At 34.3% G+C, this 19,084-nt stretch overlaps 1 protein-coding gene and 2 non-coding genes across 3 annotated transcripts; 1 reads left to right on the plus strand and 2 right to left on the minus strand.

The window, feature by feature from the left end:
* Positions 1-2,037: 2,037 nt before the first annotated feature.
* LOC121783515 (protein SMAX1-LIKE 4-like) lies at positions 2,038-5,105 on the minus strand. The gene is made up of 3 exons (XM_042181607.1): positions 3,828-5,105; positions 3,540-3,756; positions 2,038-3,464 (listed from the first exon to the last, which is right to left on the minus strand). Exons 1-3 carry the CDS (start codon positions 4,937-4,939, stop codon positions 2,136-2,138), a joined length of 2,658 nt encoding a protein of 885 aa, XP_042037541.1. The 5' UTR covers positions 4,940-5,105; the 3' UTR covers positions 2,038-2,135.
* Positions 5,106-6,798: 1,693 nt separating this feature from the next.
* LOC121785615 lies at positions 6,799-6,901 on the plus strand. The gene has a single exon (XR_006047000.1). It is a non-coding gene; the product is annotated as a U6 spliceosomal RNA (small nuclear RNA).
* Positions 6,902-19,011: 12,110 nt separating this feature from the next.
* On the minus strand, positions 19,012-19,084 carry TRNAF-GAA. Its single transcript has one exon. It is a non-coding gene; the product is annotated as a tRNA-Phe (tRNA).

Genomic DNA, 19,084 nt, shown 5'->3' on the forward strand with positions numbered 1-19,084 from the left:
GAAAAAGAAAAAAAATTTATGTGTTTAAATTTACAAATAAGAGTTCCAAAAAAATCAGAAAATATCTATAGATTATATATTTAAATACCACAAATAACCTTAAATAAAATATACTACTACTACAAAAATTAGGTGGCGGTGGAGGATGAGATAAGGTATACAATGAAAGTGTGATAATCATTTCCTTATCATAAGTTCCTTTCAAATAAATAAACAAATGATATACAAGAATGGAGTACTCCTTTTTCTGCAGAATGTACATCATGTAGTTCTTTTTTCAAATTTGAAATCATGACACTTCTCCATCAAATGGAGACATTCTCCCACCTACGCCGCTTCATGTAATCAATCATATCACATTGTATTCTTGATCAGTCAAAGCAATGATGCAATGCAACATATTAAAGTGATGAAGAATTTATAAAGTGGCATTCTCATCTAGTGGAAGAGTGTATTGTTTTTACATGTGACTAAAGTGTGAGGCTAATTAAATTTGAACATCCACTCATTGCATGCATTCATATAGAAATTTTACCATCTTGCCTTGTATATGCTTCATTCGTCACTATGATTTGAAGTTATATAGTATAAGATGACCAAATCAAAATGCAATATGTAAAATTAAATATATGAAGTAATTAATCTCATTGTTAATAACATTATTAATTTCATAAATAACATAATGATACAGACCAAACAGGAGAATCAACCCAAAAGACTAGCCTATTAGAAGAGAGCCTATTTAGTCTATATATCCCACAACAGTTGTTCTCACAACCGATGTGGGAATTGATTCCGTAATACATAGTAACAATCAGAGTTCAATTTACTACTATTATTTTATTCATTTATACGAAGTTATTGAGAAAATCAACAAATTTCTAATTAATTTATAAATTTAATATAGTAAATAATAATTTTTGAGATATTAGAATAAAAAAATTCCTGTAAACAATAGAAATACTAGGATGAACTAAACGAGACCAATATTTACAAATAGTGTTCATATATAGCATAATTTTATACCGAAATATTTGTTGTATAAACTACTACTATATAATTATCAAAATGTTAAACAACACCTAATAACACCAGTCAAAAGTGGTCATCTAATTTGGTGATTTACTGCATATATGACATTCTTTATGAAAAGGCCTTCAAGAAACCTTTGTGGTTAGTGAGTAAGAGATATAAAATCTTTCTTTTTTGTGCATCATTTGCACCTAATTTCACTTTTCATATGTTCCTCATCATGAGAAACCTACTTTGGTCCCAATTTCTAGCCTTCTAGGTGCTAATGGAGATTGTGGCATTTAAATAAAATTAAGATAAGAAAAAGAATTTCGTTTCATGATTAGCCTATAGTTAGACCTTTTTCTCTTTAGCTATTGTCATTGATGTCTTTCTTTGCTTGACCAATAGTGGGACAAAAAAGTTTTCCATCCTATAATTCAATCCTGTAGATATTACATTTGTGATTAGCTCATTACACACTTAACTTTAATAAAATGATGTTTTGATCAACCATCAATATTGCCCTGTATTTTAAAATAATACCTAATGCTCACAAAATAAATTCTCATTTTAGCATTTTGAGATATCTACCATTATTTTACCCAATTATATGTATACTATCTTCGGTAAAAATGAGACACAAATTTTTTTCCATATGCATTCATTCTGATCCGTGCTAATTTGATCTTAAAAATTATGTGTCAGAAATGGTAGATATAGTGAACTACACTTATGTGTCACATTTTCATACACATAATGGTAGTTTACTATATCTACCATTTTGTCTCATTGACGCGTGCTAAATTGATCGCTTGATCCGACCATCCCGAACAACCCAAAAATATGGGGAAAATGATTGAACTATGATTATTGCAAGATTTGTTCAAAGTTCATTGATCAAAAGAGGATATTTTTAGCTAATTATGGCACCCATTAGTTGGAGGAATAGACCTCTCTATCCAATGGCATGTACGATAACTCTGCTGATAGCATAAACTAGGATGAAAAATAGGCTAAAATGAATGAAGCAGTGGAAAACAAGCCATACATTGTATTAGAAATTAAACACTAATTGCAACCTAGGAAAAGAGGAAATATATTACAAGGTAGATTCATTCAATTCACCCTATGTAAGAAACTGGGATCCTTTTAGGAAGGCTTGTCCCTTTGAATCCATCCCCCTCTTCTCTCTCTCCCTCTCCTACTAAACACAACCTAACACTAACCTTCTCCCTCTCCCCAATTCCATCCAAGCTTGTTTGAAAAATGTCTTTCAGCCATTTCCCAAACAAGCTGTTGAGGTACATTCCCATACCTCTCAAAACATGCTCCAACACCTCCTCCTCCACCTCAAACCTGCTGCCACCGCCCGCCTCGTTGAAGGCCCTCTCAAACTCAGCCACCAACGCATCCCTCGCCTCCCTGTCCTGCTCCGGTCCCCTGTTCAGCTCCACGCGTTTCTTGATCCGCTTGAGCAACGCGAGGGAAGTGTGAGGCGGCTCTATTGTGATCTCGCGAGTTAGGTCGCTCGAGATGGGGCTCAAGTCGCCCACGTCCTCATCAGCCCGTACGTTGAGGTCAAGGACGTTCGAGGAGACCTCGTCCGTTTCAACCCTACTCCTCTTTCCCCTGCCCCCGCCCGACTCCCACACTGCTTTTCGCTTTTGGTGAGGGAGTGTGCACTCTAGCCTCATCCGGATCACGGGGCTTGCCCCCGTGCAGCCTGCATTCGTGTCACCATCCGTGGCGAGGATGAATATCGAATCACGGTTAGTCTCCAATCCATCACCAAGGAACTTGATCAGCTCAGGATCAGCAAAGTCAGCATCCTCAACAAGAACAACCACCTTCCCACCATGATCCCTCAACCCCCTCTCGAGCGCCACACGATCCTCATGGCTCCTCGTCTTCACGACCAAGAGACGATCCGAGGAGCCAAAGACCGCCTCTGCTACAGCAAGAGCCACTCTGCGCTTCCCCACACTGTCGTTCCCACAAAACACAACAAACTTGCTATCATCACTACTCATCAATGCCTCAACTATCAAAGGAATGGCTTCCATCTGCCAAGACAAATTCTCCTTGAGCAAGTCACACAACAGAGCCCTCTCGTGTTTCGCTTCATCAACACACGAGCTCCCGAGAGCCAGCGTGATCTTCACCTCCGCGTCCTCCATCCTCTTAAGCGAGTCAAGATTAGGCTCCCCCGCCCCGTGCTTTGGGGGGACATTGCTGAAGCTGAACTCGATATGGCACGACTGCTGCCTCCTGAACCGGGGCAGGGTGCTCGCCCCCGCCCTCACAGCCGGATAGGCAAAGGAAATCGTCTCCGAATCACCAAACAAGGCGCTCTTATTCAGATAGTGATGATTATTCCTCCTAACAAGATGGCCTTGATGCTGATTCTGGCACTGCCTGTTGTACTTCCTCCTTAACTGATCCAAATCTTCCTACAACACAAAAAACAAGAAACATCCCTCAATCAAAAATCACAGAAAATCACAAAACAGAACACACAAACACACCTTATTGCCATGTGGTTTGAGCCAAGAGGGCAAGTGCTCTTTATCCAGAAACGATCTTTGATGGATTGTCACCAATGAAGCCTCCTTCTGATACTCCAATCTGCATTCTTGACAACATGTAAGAACATCCTCTCCTCCTTCCTCCTTCAGCAGCATCGCTTTCCTCTCCGAAACCGGCGACGAATTCTCTGAAAATGCAATCCTCGAATCACCCCCACTGCACATCATTTTGATTCCAATCAATTTATCTTTACTCAAATATGTATGATCATGAAAAAATTGACAAACCTCGTAAGGGTGAGCCCGAGCCCGCCCGAGCCACCCGAGGGGATGGAGAGGGGCTGCAGCCCCCACAGCGCATCCAGCGGCGGCTGCTTCATCTGGCATTTCACATAAGTCTGGTAGCTCGCCGTCGCCATCAGCCACACCTTCACCAAGCTTGACGAAGAATACGACGCCACGAGCTTCCCAATCTCGTTAACCAAGTGGCTCACAGCCGGCCCGGCGTCAGCCGCCCACTTCAAGTCCCCGACGTAGACGATCACGTTCCCGGAAGCCGCGTAAGAGTCCACTTTCCTCTTCAAGTCCGCAACATTCATTTCCACCTCCTCGTTTCTCATCAGTGCCAGCGGCACTGATGAGAATTGAAATTTAACCACTCTAGTTGACTTGATTTGTTCAGGTACGTCGCCGCGCTTGACGAGGGAGATGAGGTTGGAGATGAGGGATTCCGCGGTGGCCGGATTGTCAGCGATGATGACCGCATTGCTGCGGCGGGAGGACATGATTTGGAGAAGGTTGGAAATGTCTTGGGGTGGGGTGAGGGGGGGTGGGGAGGGAGGGGAGTTTGGGGTGGAGTAGAAGCAGTGGAATACGGAGGAGGAGGAGGTGATTTCGTCGAGGTTGGATTTGATTTGGGGGCTGGAGAAGCCAGCCTCGCGCATGACGCGGCTGACGCTGGGGTCGTCGAGTATTGAGAGGACGAGCTGCTCGAGCTCTACTTTGATCGAGATCAAGGGGGGCTGGTGTTGGTGAGGGATGGAATTATGATTATCGTGTGATGAGCCGCGGCGCTGGTGGGCCTGGGCGCGCTTGAGGGCGGCGATTAGGGCGTTGGAGAGGGAGGGGTGGAGGTGGTGGAGGGGGGAGGCGGGGAGTCGGTTGAGGGCGACGTTGAAGCAGAGCTCGAGGGCTCGGCAGTGGAGGGGGTGGTTCGGGGGCTGGAGGCGGAGGCAGGCGCGGCGGAGGAGGGAGGAGCGGGAGGAGAGGAGGGTGGCGGCGACATGGAGGGGGGTCACCTGAGCGTGGCCGCGGCGGCGGGCGAGGCCGAGGGAGTGCTTCAGCACGGCGGCGGCCTCCGCGGAGAGGGTCTGCTGCGCTGCGCAACCGCCTGCACGCATAACTTGTTCGGAATCCCCCGCCCCCAAACCCCCCCGGTGGTGCAGATTTTGGCTCACCTATGGTGGATGTGAAATGTGTGTAACGATCTTACTCGAAAAACCCCACCTAGTGTGTGTGTGTGTGTGTGTGTGTTTTTGGAGGGTTTGTGTGAGAGATTTTATGAGTTTTTTTTTCTCAATTGTGAAGGGAAATGGTTTCGTATGGAATAAATAGATTCTAGAGAGGTAGGGTTTTTTGGGGATTTCTTGCTTTTGTTAAGGGTGTTTTGGGGTTTTTGTATTTTGTGTATTTGGAGTACTTATTATTGCATGGTTTTGGGTGGTACCGTACTGTTGTGTATGATCATGCGATCTTTCTTTTTGTAGCAATTGATGTTTTTATTACTCTTGCTAATATGAATTCATGATGATTTGCAGCTAAGAACTGATTGCAAACGAAAAGTTGCATTAGGTTACTAGTTTCGGGATTGGATATTACACGCGTGAGTCTTTTGTATTTATTAATATCTGAATTCGTTACTTTTAGCATCACGCTTCGCTTAAACTTAATGGGATCGGCGGCTATTTCACGTGTGAGTTCTTCATTTATATTAATATCGGAACAAAATCACTTATCCCTCGCCACTTTCTGACGAAATGTTCGACTCAAGTTGAGGCTTGCGTACGCAAAGGAAAGACAAACCAAAACCAATTGGTGACAGAATGATTGGCTAATTAAACATTTAAGTTAGATCGCTTGTATTTACGTTTTAATGTAGGATAACTCATACTCCTCCCATCCCAAGATAAGTGAGTCAAAACTTTTCGGCACGGAATTTAAAAAAATAGGGTTTTGTTAGTAAATGAAAAGTGAATAAAGTAAGAGAGTTAATAAAGTAGAGAGAAAAAGTAAGAGAGAGAATGCCAAAAAAGGAAATGACTCACTTATCTTGGGACATCCCAAAAGGGAATGTGAGACACTTATCTTGGGACGGATGAAGTATATAAATAAGTTAGATTCAAAATTAATTACAAAATGTTGAAACCAAAATAGGCTCAAAATTGTACATCATATTTTTTATGCTAAATTTTAATTATATCTCCAGTAGTCTAGTTCATTAGTTTATGTAAACATTAGTACTACTTAGGTTCCCACTTTCTGTTTGTTTTTTTTTTTTTTTGCAATGTTCACAAAATGAAAAAATGTAATGGAAGAATATAACCAACATTCTTTGTTTTTCTCGTAAGCAAAGTTCACTTTTTTATTACAAATTATCCATCAAGATATGATAAAAACAAAAATAATTGATTGCGGTTAATTTTGAAAAATAAATGAAGTTTTGAATGACAGAGGAACAGTGCGACAGAAGGCAGCAGAAATTCAAATAAAGTTAGTAAAAGAGAGAAAAAGGTGGAAAGGAAAGCAAGTATAACAAGAGAGATAAAAAGAGAAAGTTGATATTTTTTGCCTTTTTCATGTTTGTCATTTGTTCTTTGCATATAAATGTGTGCATGTTCCTTTTTATTTTGCCTTTATTTATTTACACATAGTATTTATTTTTTCCATCTCAATAGAGTGGAAAAAGATTGTGATCATATTGTCACGCCAATCCTCGTAGACAGACAGTGTGTTTTATTCCCCCAAACCCCAAAGTACCCCAAGAAGTAACTCTTTGTCTCCTCTCTCTCTTCTCACTCTCTTTCTCTCTCAAATAAAACATTTGAATCTTCATAGACAATATTTTTACAAATGGGTTCTACAAACAGAGCCATTCTCTTGTAAAGCAAGTCTCTATTTGTAGCATGCCAACATTTTATGTAAGGGTAATTAAGTAATCGGTTAATCGGTTCGATTTTTATTCGGGAAAATTATCGAAGTTGGCCCTCCGGGGACCTCCGATAAAATTGGAACGATACAGAAAAAATTAGCATGCCCCCCGCACAAGGATGACACGCATAAATCGAGAAATTATCGAAGTTATGAAAAATTAATTTAAATAACGATTATTTTAATCTTTCAAAAAATAAATTAATTTTCACTATGAAAAAAGTTTAATCAGATCATTCAATAATTTAAAAAAATAATTGATGTTCAGTAACTCAAAAAAAATAATACACCGTAAAATATAAATAGATTCATATTTAGGAAATAATCCAATTCAATTAGTTTTAAAATTTTGAATTAACATTCAAATTTTCAATATGCTTTGGTTCGATTTTAATTTTAAAATATGCTCACTTCTATAAACAGTGTGAGATTCTGATGTCAAATACATGTGTTAGTTGTGATAGTTTTGAATTCGATTCAAATATGATCGTTTAATTTTAATAATTTAAATTCTAAAATTTTCGATTTTATTTTACAAAATTGCAACCTTAAACAAAATTTTAAAAAAAAATACTCCCCTTGTATAAGCAGTTAGAGCATCAATAACGCGCCAGGCCGGGCAGCAAAAAGCGAATCCCGGCCCGGGCGTGGCGTTGGAGGCGACGAAGTTCCGGCCCAGGCAGGTCCCGGGGCCGCGGTTGCGGCCTGGGGACGCTCCCGGGGTCCGGCCTGGCTAGCGATGGAGCTTCCGGTTGGAGGGGGTTCGGGTCGCTCATGTGCCCCAAGTTCTGAATTTTTATGCATTTGGAAGAGGAAGAAGAGGGAGGGGAAAGGAAGAAGAAGGAGGAAGAGGAAGAAGAAGGAGAGGATAGGGGCGACGTGTTGTTGCAGATTTTTTATTTTATTTTTTTTGCACTTTTTTTAATGTTCTAATTTTTTTATTTTTTAGTTTAAAATTTATTATTTTTGTATTAAAAATGAATTTTTCGTGTTATAATTGCTCAATGTTTTCAATTTTTACAAGTAATATAGGCTGGAGTTGTGGATAGTGCAATTTAATAGTTGAGGCCCGGGATGAGGCCAGCAGGGTTAGAGCAGTTGTGGTCTGGGACTCAAATTTAGGGGAATGATGACGTGGAGGGGACTTGGGGCCTGAATCCAGGCCAGGGTTAATGATGCTCTTAGAGCATCTCCAATGGAAAAATGTAAATTGAGAATGTATATTTATCATTTACTTTCTCAAAAAGGTAATTATACCTTCTCAAAAAGTAATGAACTCCAAGAGAAGAAGCTAAATGAATAAAAATAACTAATTTTTTACCTTTTCTTCCAAGAAAAGGTAAATATACCTTCTCAAATTGAAAGAAGATATAATACCTTCTCAAATACCCTTTTCCCTTGGAGAATGAAATTTTATATAGAAGAGGTAAATATGGTATTTATTTCTCTTTACCTCTCCATTTATGGTAATTATTTCTTTTTACCTCTCTATTTACCTCTTCCCTTGGAGATGCTCGAAACAAAAGTTTAGTGATTATCTATTATAGAATTAGTTGGTTAGGTGTTAATTGGAAGGATAAATGAGAAAAGTGAAAAAGTGTCTTTTGTTTTGGATATATAATAATCAGACAGACTGAATATGAATTTGTTTCTCCATCAACCCCACTAATCTTCCTTTTTTTTCATGGCAACTTTTTTCTTTCACGCTAGTAGGATTCGTATCGGATTTAATTTTATTTAATTTTACTATATACTGTAACTTTTTATAATAATATTAAATTTATGCCATGCATAACATGGTATAGTTAGTTAGTGACGTGCTAGAATAATAAACTAATAAAATTATATGAAGCTATAACATAACTGGTCATAAAATCCATTTTTGTAAGTTTTAATGAAATTTCATGTATTAATATTCTTTTTTAATGCTCAAATTTCTTTACAGTATTATCTATTTTATTTATTTGAAGAGGTGACGATTTGACTCGATTGAATTCACGTTCATTGCATTTGGTAATTTGAGTTTTTTTTCTTTACATATAAAGAGTATTAGAGTCATACAAAATAGGTAAATCAAATGTTTTACTAAATTAAACCTTATTTGAATCAAACTTATGACAAACAATATAGTACTATAGCTAAAGAAATTATATGACATGATTCTAAAACTGCAAAAATAAAATTAATAAATAAAATAATTAAATAAGGAGGGAGTGATGGTGCAACTTTTCACAAAGTGAATTACAATTAGGGAAAACTTTTGGGTCAAAGTCATAAATAGCGTCTAGATTATCTCCCATTAAAGGTTTTGAGATCGGATAATCACCTTTTAATGACTGTTATTTACTACTCGAATTAACAAAATCGAAAGATTTCATCAGAAAGCCAAAAGTGGAATTTCAGCAGTGCCTGATCTCTGACCTAAATTTAAATATGTGTGAAAGGGGGAAAAGACAAAAAAAGAATTTAAAGAAAAAGGGTTTTGTATAAATGCCTTCAAATCATTGGGAAATTATATTAGATGAGTTGATAAAAAAAGTAGATAAAGATAAAGAATAAATGCGATGAGTTTGCTCTTCTTACAAGAAAAGCATCCGTTTTATAGATTAAAATTCCATAATTATTGGGTTTTAACTGTATAATCTTTTGGGGTTCTCAAAATCATTTGGTTTTGCTGTTCCCTGACAAATATTCAAGAAAGCATAGCTATATTGTTCAATTTGTCATGTAATCTTCAAATAAAAATTTTGGTGGGTAAAAGGTCATAGGAGTATTAATTTTGTGTAAGAAACGACAAAAATAAAACTTGGGCATGACATATGATAGGGACCAGTTAAAAATTATTTGTCTTATTTTGAGCAAGTTCATTTTATAGCTTTAACCATCAATTTAAATAGCTTGAATTTTGTTAGTGAAATTCAATTTATATTATCATCTATATATTGAAATATTTTAAATAGTCTCAAATAGTTTGATTTGATAGTGTATATAACATGTTTTTCTTGAATGTTACTCTAATCTAAAACTAATTATCTAGGTTTAAAAGAGGGCAATATATTGTCTCTCCTATTTTGGTTTCCACTCTTTAAACTCGATAGTTTAATTATTCTCTCAAGCAAATTTTAAAGTTTCTCTAACAAAAGCCGATATTATCATATCAAATAAAGTTTGATTCTAATTAATCCTTTATTCGAAACCTTCGACTGAGTAAATACATTTGTACTAGTAGTTTTAATTTTTTTCATTTTTATCACTTTTTTGTAATGATGAATTAATGGAAAGTCGTTCATAATTAATAAGGCGAATATGTGGGGATCACTTCATGTGGGGTGGTTATCATGTAGTCATTATTACTAAGCCTTATTTTTAGATAAAATCGTAGGTTAAATTTTATAGATGAATAAAATTTAGGTTAAACATTCAATTTTGTATGTTAACATTAATTTAATGAAAATGTCTCGACCAAACGTTTCAATTTTCATTTAACATCGTCCTGCAAAAAAATATTTATAAAGGAAATTGTTGCAGGATTTTATCATGATTTTGTAGTTGAACTAACATTTACTTTGACACCTTTTATCCATATATATCGCCATGAATTTCACAATATTTAGTTTTTTACATTAATTTACTTGTTATGAAAACTAATTAAATAAATCAAGTCTACATTAATATACCTATAGAGTCACGTTATGACAAGTCATAAATTGGTTTAATATAAAAGTAAAGTACTTTACGTTTATATTTATGTCCAACTTTAAATAATTCTATTTTTTATTATTGCAGATCTTACTACGTATTACCTTTTCTTATTCACTATTTTCTCTAATAACGTTATAAATCCTCTCAGTTTTCACATCTATGGAAATACACTTTTAAGTCATTTTAATTTGTCCACTAACTACAATTAATATTTAAATCAACAATTAGCACCTAAATTTACTAATCATTGAGCACCACTCATCATATTACAATAAATAAATAAATAAATATATTTAATATATGTCCTTTTCTCTCTTTGTTTTATTTTTTGAAGGGTGAAACATGCTAATAGTAAATGTTCATATTTACAAATGTGTGGTGTGTGTGAATAATGGTGGGGTTGAGTGGGAACAAGGTTCAAAATCTCAAAAATCTTTTATTTTTGGGCAATCATTTCTTACTTTTATTTTGCTCCCCTTTTATTTTAACTTTATCTATTTATACTGCATTTTATTCCATACTCTTTAATTCCTCGGACTTCGGGATCCATAAACAAGAAAACCAATATCATTATCTTTTTCCATTTCCACTTCAAAATTTTCAACTTTATATCCCATGCATAATTTTATACAAATACAGCTATGGTTTTATTAATCTATTCTTTTAATTATCGTGTTGCACATTAATTTCTCAAATTACATACTTTGTTGATAAAGAAAGGGAAAAGTAAAATTTTGGACCCCAAGTACGTATGTATGTTTAAATTATGCCAATTTATTTATTTTTTTTATTTTTCGCTCAAAAAATAATTAAAACCCATTTGGAATGTAAATATGATTATTATTAACTAGTAGGAATTTTACTCACTCTTATAAAGGCTTGAGTATGTCATACTTGAATTTTCAGTGTAGTTTTTTTAATACATTATGAACACTCAAATAAAAAAGATGATGAAATAGTAGTACAGAAGCAGTTACGAATATTAATAAATATTCTATCTAAAACTAATGTACATAAACAAATAAATGAAAATAAACAAGCAGGTCACATCAAGACGCTATTTGTCAATAAATGAAAATAAAACTAATAGTATGCATTGCTTGCATAGACACACTCATGTGCATCAATTCACCCAATCTTAATTAAATCATGTATTATGCTTACTCTCTAAACCAATTACTCAATTAACAACACTTATCATGGTTATTATACATCACAAATCATGTATTGATGATATTAACTATGTCTATGTCTATACTATATGTCTAGTCTTCACATAACATTAACATATTTCATAAGCTAGTTTTGTTGAGAGAGAGGGAGAAGCTTTCTGGTACTGAAATCAAAGAGGGAAAGGGAGAATGATGGGTGATTAAAGATAAGGGTGAGGGGAAAGAAAAGAAAGTGAAAGGAAAATGAAAAAGGAAAAGAGAAAGAGGAGTTTATTGCTTCTTTTCCTTTATTTCTCCATTTCACATTTTGCATGCATAATAAAGATGACATCTTTTAGATCTCCCATCATTACTGTCACCTCTCTTTCTGCTCAGATCCCTATGCATTTGTATCATTCTTATATCCCTCCAAAGTTTACAACAACAGCTTTATAATGAATTAAGTGATGCACACCACACTTTTTGAATTAATTGTTTTGCACCTTCACTTTTGTGCTGTGAGAATCTAACAATTGTTTATGCATTTCAACTTCAAACTATGTAACAATTCAACATGAAATAATTCCAAAACTAATATTCAAAGATTATGGTTAAAAAGTATGCGTGTTGCCAAATTTCAAAATGATTACATATTCCTAAATTTCAACTAATGCCACTATAAGCGCACTTGATGCTCGAAAATTGAGCAAAACAAAATAAATGGATTACACCAAGATGTTTAGAATATCTCTTGTCACTTAATTAAATTTTTCAATCATAACTTGCCTCGTAATAACCAGAATGTGGTGAAGAATTGCAATGTTTGTTTCGTTAATTATACAAATTCCACTCTCGTGAAGAAGACTGTTTATGGTATAATCCGGGGCAGGCTCCGAAGTACTCTTCTGTCTGAGATATTTAAATACTATTGTATACAATTTTGACTCAGTTTTTTTTAAAAAAAGGAGGATCAACGATGGTTCTCCATCTACCCCCGAAGTGACTCGGACCCCCGGCCTAACGGTCGGAGGTGAAGCGACTTACGGTGGTAAGACGCGCTTCGTTGTCGTGAAGGGATACCAACGAGTCCACCTACCTCCCCCTGGCACGGGTCCATGCAACCTCCCCCAGCTCCTGGATCCAGGCCAGTGAACTCATCACCCCCAGGGGAAATTAATCCCCAAGATGCGCCTCCCAGGGGTCGAACTCGTGACCTCCAGGATGGTGCGATATCCAATGCCCTTTACCGCTAGGCCAAAAGGCTTGGATCAGTTTGAGTTTTAAGAAATGCAAGGAAACTGAGTGAAAAAATTTAGTTAATGTGAGTCATAATTTTATATGTTCCATCCGTCCCAAAAATAAAAAGTAATACACTTTCGTAATTTTAGATTGTCCCCCCAAAATTAGTCCCTTGCCATTTTTAAATATTTTTTTCGTTATTCTGGTTTATTTGGTTATTTTTTCGATTATCACTTATAACCAATAGCTGAATGATATTTTAAAACAAAACCGGTACCGAATTGAAACCGATGATTTTGATAACCGACTTTATTCGGGAGTAATCGTTTACCCACTCCTAATTTGTATAACGGGTTAAACATCATCCACTTTCACCAGAACCTTTTTGTTGTGCCATTTTTTACCACAAAAATGGTTACCATTCCCATGTCCATGACTGTGATGATGATATTCATATACAAAGTAATGTAATGATGAAGTTTTCCGATAGCTTTTCGCACAAATCATAGGGTACAATGGCAGCTATCCAAAACATCTCACACACACGGTACACTAGTAAAGACGTTATCTACTATTGTCACGATAATACTAGCTATTGGATTCTCATTTGAAATATACTACTCCTATATGATACACTTTTTAGTTAGTTATTTTTAGTTGCAACACATTGTTGTTTTTTTTAAAATTAAAATTTATGAAATGACAATATACAAATTTGTTACTCTATCAATAATTGAATGTTTTTACAATGAATAAAATTTGTTGAAATGCCAACAAATAAAATTAAAAGAAAATAAAATAAATAAAACAGGAAAACTAAGAAATTAAGGAAATAAAAATTAAAAAAAAATGAAAAAGGAAAAAGTTACAGTCCAAGCTCAGAATCGGACGACAACTATGGCCCCAAGAGCAGTCCTTGGCCAAGCCTAATCATCGGGCCACAATTGCGGCCATGATACAGCCTAATCATCAGCTATAACCACAACGACGACCGCAAGTGCGGTCCACGGCCCGTCCTGATCATCTGTAAAACGCTGCTTTGGGCCGAGCCATAAGTCCGGACCAAAAATCTAGTGCATTGCGATTGCCCTTACCTTATAGTTTTGCAATTACTACCATCGTTTGCATAATTCAAGTACGATTATACTATCAATTTAAATCGATTGATGGATTGTCTCAAATAACATTAATTCAGAGCGCCTCATTGAAAATTGTCGTATATTACATCCTGTCACCAAATTAAAAACAAGACAAACATAATAAAAATAAACTATTGTTGTACTTTAATTCAATAATAGTTTTGTGACTTTTACAGCTCTTCGTTGACCTGCAGAAAATGTCAGATGAAACGATATTAAGAGAATCAGATTCTTTAACATCGGTAATTTGCAAATTTAAATGTACCACCATTACGAATAATTTTAAAAACCATTAATTAGTTATAATTAAAAAGAGTAATTGAATATTTGCATGAGGAAATGTGAAGGTTTGGGGTGAAAAGAGAATGAGTGACATGCCATTGCGCACTAAGGTGTAACTTCGATGCAAAAAAAGCTTCGAAAGACACATTCCCATATATTGGAGTGAATGACACAAAAAAGGGAATGTTGAATCTATCCACTATTCTAGTCAAAAAGTTATAATCAACTTTATATAACTATAATAATTATATTTATTTCATATATTCATTTTCAAGTATTTATATGGAGTACATAGTTACATGAGATATACCGGGAAACAAAATTTGTGAAATCGAACAAAAAAAGATATTGCTGACATCGGAAGACAGAAGCAGTACAATTATTGTCGCGAGTAATAGACGCAGACGAAAAACATATGTGACTCCTAACCCTGAATGGTTGTCGGAGGCAACAACATACACATATTTAGTAGAGCTTTTCGGTTCTTAGGAGCAAGCGGTGAAGTCATTGATAAAATATGTGAATATATCATCTTGTTGGTTGAGTGCAATATGTGAGTTCAAATCCTATAATTAAGGCGGGTGAATATTTTTTAAACAATTAATTTACTACTTGTGCTAAAGATAAATATTGAGATGCTACTAATGCTAAAACATTTATTTCAAATAATAGCAATCTTAACCTCTTTCTTTAACTAACAATGATATTGTAGTACTCCTACTTTAGGGTACAATGCTAGTGCCTACACAATTTATTGTTTCTAGTCTAGTAGTACATGACAACTTTCAGGTTTGAACTGTTGTATATTCCAATTCAAATAAAAGTAATATCATTATTCAATCAAGCCAAAAATTAACCGGATCATTTTAATAGCAAATTCATTTTTAGGCCAAATTCTGATATCACATTGACGTCATATTTTTTAATTCGTGACATATGAAATTATGCCGAAATTTTATATCAAGATAATATTGAAATGTTAATCCTTATCAACATACAGAAACCGTAAAGCAAACTAGATCTTCTTTTTATATAGTTATTTCAGTTACTCCTATTATATAATGTTCAAATGGATTTCTATCATATAATATACTCCTATTTATATAGGATACCACAGTATTAAAGTTGAATTAAATGTAGTACTTCAACTTTTAAAATTATTGGAAAAACTATGAAGTTTGAATTTGTTCACAAATATACCATAGCTAAAATCCAGTCTCCAACATGCAATACATTGTTGATGTTTTTCAACTAAACAAAATCGTTCTTTTTTAACAGACGACATTATTTAACTTATCGGCTGTGATGTCCGCATTTGATATCACAATCATCGTATCAGATAAAGTTTTACCAAAAAAATTATCATGCGATGATTATGAACAAATCGAAACCTAATCATTTTCCCAACTAATTTCTAAAATGAAAAACATACCAAAATTTGACCATAGTCATTATTATTGTGACAAAAAATTTTTTTATTATTTTTATTATTATTGTGACAATTTGACCTACAATATATTATTTGAACAACATATCAAAAACAATGAATGGATGAGTAAGAAGAGATGGAAGAATTTATGTTTCTTGATTTGACTCTTTATTCTCCAACCCATCGATCTCAATTATGTCTTGGCATTGCCATTGGTCGTATATATATACTATCTATATATATAGTAAATATGTATGACCAAATTTTATACAACCAAAAATTGATTTATTTAAAAAAAAATTAATTTATTTATGCATTTAATTAAAACATCTGAGCGCGTATATAGTTCATGGAACGTGCATAATATTGTGGTCATATATTAATGATTTGTGTATAAATTTTTTACTTTTTTGAAATCATAAAATATAATTAATGCATACTTTAATTCAAATTTGAAAAGTAATATAGAGGTAAATCAAATATAAAAAAAATTGAAAATGAGCTGAAGGCTAATCAAATCTTTTTAACTTGTCATCAAATTACTAATAGTATAATATTTTTTAGTTGTACAAAATTTGGTAAAAACAGAAAATGAAGCAATGAAAATTCCCAACTATCTCAGAAAATATTGAGTGAAAAAACAGAAAATTGTAAGTAACAAAATGCATGCTGGGATCGTAAGATCAAATCTAGCAAAAGATTGAAGAAACGCATGCCTATCATGCTCACTGACATTGGCTCGACTTTTCAAGCCCTACCAATGGATTTCTTTCTCTCTCTTCTCTTCATTCAAGAGATACTATTTTGATTCTCCACCAACTTTTCTAAATTTTTAGTTAGTGCTATGATAATTAATTGGTTCTAAAAGAAAAAAAATCAGATTTTTATCAATCTTTTTTGGTAATTGATGATTTTTTATTCATAGCATAAAAATATTATTAGCATAAATTATAGCTCGATTATTCAATTAGGACGTCCGAGTTAGAGTTTACGATCAACTTAAGTTGGCATATCTTCTACCTATTGGAACCGAAATCATTGATATGCCTACGAAACACTTGCTTAAATGCTGAAAATCACCAAAATTAACTCTCTTACATTTTTTTAAAATTGTGACTCATAAAAAAATTGAAGTATATATGGATTAAAGAGTAACTACGTAATTCATAGATATTTTTCTCACTTCCAAATTAATGAGGACTACTTATTCTTTATTTAGAATTTACTATTTGATATAATTAGTTAAGATATGTATTTGAAATTATAGTAAACGACAGTGACACTAAAAAGTGAGAATGATGACTTCTTCTCATACATTTGAGATGACAAGAAGTGTCAATGAAATGCGACTCCAATAATTAAACACGGTTTCACTTTGAATTTCATGCTCGTTCTATATAGTTTCAAGTTAAATAAGCTAATGTAATTTTACAATTTTAAAAGTTACTAACAAAGTACAATAAAACCTATCTCGTATAGGTTGTATTTGGATTCAATGACTTGCATGAATTTAAAGCTGCAACTACATATTTTATTAAATTATTTGAATAATCTCATGCTAGCTATACTGAATTTTGAATTTGAAACTCTTGTGAAGAATTTTTTTATTACACCCAAAAGTGGACTCTGATACCTCACATTGATAGATTAGTCTTTGAGTTATATAGTTTGGTATTAACATTATTGTTTTTATTGAGAGTCAGCTATGATTTAAAATGGTGATTTGACAAAGAATTAGTTGTGGTCTAGCAAAAAAATAGTCATAACTTATAAGTAACTTAGAATAGTGACCAGATAAAAGAACTAATCATAACCAACGAGAATATTTACCCTAAAAATATTAATTGCTAATTAAAGATTCTTATGTAACGTGGTTGTGAACAACAAATAATTGGGAGTGATGGCTTAACAAAAGAACCAGCCCTGACCAACAATTATGTTGACCCCATTGTACCATATATGTCAATTAGTGCTAACTTTATAGATCAAATGAATTATTTCTATTATGATAGCATAGTTTTGTAGATGAGTTCTTTAGTCCATAACAAAAGCCTTTCTCAAACAAAATGAAAACAACTGATATAAAAAATAACCACCAAAAATGTCTTTTATTCACATTTCACAATAATTAATATTAAAAAAGCGAGATATGATGATTTTATTATTAATATTCAATAGAATATCATCCATGATTTTGCATGAGAATCATGATCATTTTAAAATTAGGAGATTCCCACATTAACTGCCATGATTAGAATTTAGAGGTAAGGTTGTTGGACTGTAAGGGATAGCTTTTTAGGGGAGGGGTAAAGAATGTTCATTAATATCAATATAATTTAGTTAATTAATTAGTTGATTAATTAATTATTCTTTGCTTCCACTTCTACACCTGTTTTTTCTATTCTTTTGTTGTGGCTCCATCTGCTTTTGGACTGCCTTTTGCCTTTTTGATTCAATTAATGAAATGCTTTTTGTAGTATTTTTTTCGTTTGGATTTATTTCTTGGGTCAATTTTACATTGTTCTCTCGCTTTATTCTCATTGAGTACTGTTTTGTCTCTTTTTGCATTTTAATTGTACAGCCAGTTGATACTCCCTCCGTTTCACTCTAGTTTAGTCATTTTTCCATTTCGGGAAGTTTCCTCATAGTTGAGTCATTTCCATAGTACTCCCTCCGTCCTATTAAAGATGACTCACTTTCCTTTTTCATCCGTCCCAATCAAGATGACCCATTACTTAAAATGTAAACACATTTATCTCTACTTTATTCTCTCTGTACTTTACTCTCTCCACTCAACACACAAACTAAAATTGCATAAAATCCCGTGCCACCCAAGGAAGGGGTCGGTCATCTTCCTTGGGACGGAGGGAGTAACTTTTTTCTCTCCCTTACTTTACTCTCTATTATTTTTTTCTCTCTGCTTTATTCACTTTATACTTTATTCTCTCTACCTCTTCCTCTCTCTTACTTTTTAACTATTTATTTAACACACTCAACATCCATTTCTTAGAGTGCCCAAAAGTTCCGCTTCAACTATAGTGAAATGGAGGGAGTAGTATTTATTCACATTTGTTTGATTGACAAATGATTTTATTTTTTGGGGGGAAAATATGTTTTTTGCCTATATACGTTTCTTGAAAATATATCAATGAAGATTACCGAAACCTAACATCTGCTTTTGATTTTAGTTAAACAAATTATTTTTTCCAAAATATTGGAATTTAAAGGTGGGAAAATACATGCATGTTCAATTAGAAAAATAGAAATTTTATTGTTTAATTATAGAGATAAATGGAGGAATTTTTGAAAAAATTGAAAATAAATGCGGTGAACGTGGATCGAACACGTGACCTTCAGATCTTCAGTCTGACGCTCTCCCAACTGAGCTATCCCCGC

The sequence above is a fragment of the Salvia splendens genome, chromosome 21, assembly GCF_004379255.2.
Source record: "Salvia splendens isolate huo1 chromosome 21, SspV2, whole genome shotgun sequence".
In the NCBI taxonomy this organism is placed as follows: Eukaryota; Viridiplantae; Streptophyta; class Magnoliopsida; order Lamiales; family Lamiaceae; genus Salvia; species Salvia splendens.

Bases quoted from the DNA above. Each gene is read 5' to 3' on its own strand.
- LOC121783515 (XM_042181607.1), bottom strand. From the start codon at position 4,939: ATGCGTGCAGGCGGTTGCGCAGCGCAGCAGACCCTCTCCGCGGAGGCC. The intron at 3,757-3,827 runs GTTTGTCAATTT...AATGATGTGCAG, and splicing joins CTCGGGCTCACCCTTACGAG to TGGGGGTGATTCGAGGATTG. The intron at 3,465-3,539 runs GTGTGTTTGTGT...TTTGTGTTGTAG, and splicing joins TCAAACCACATGGCAATAAG to GAAGATTTGGATCAGTTAAG.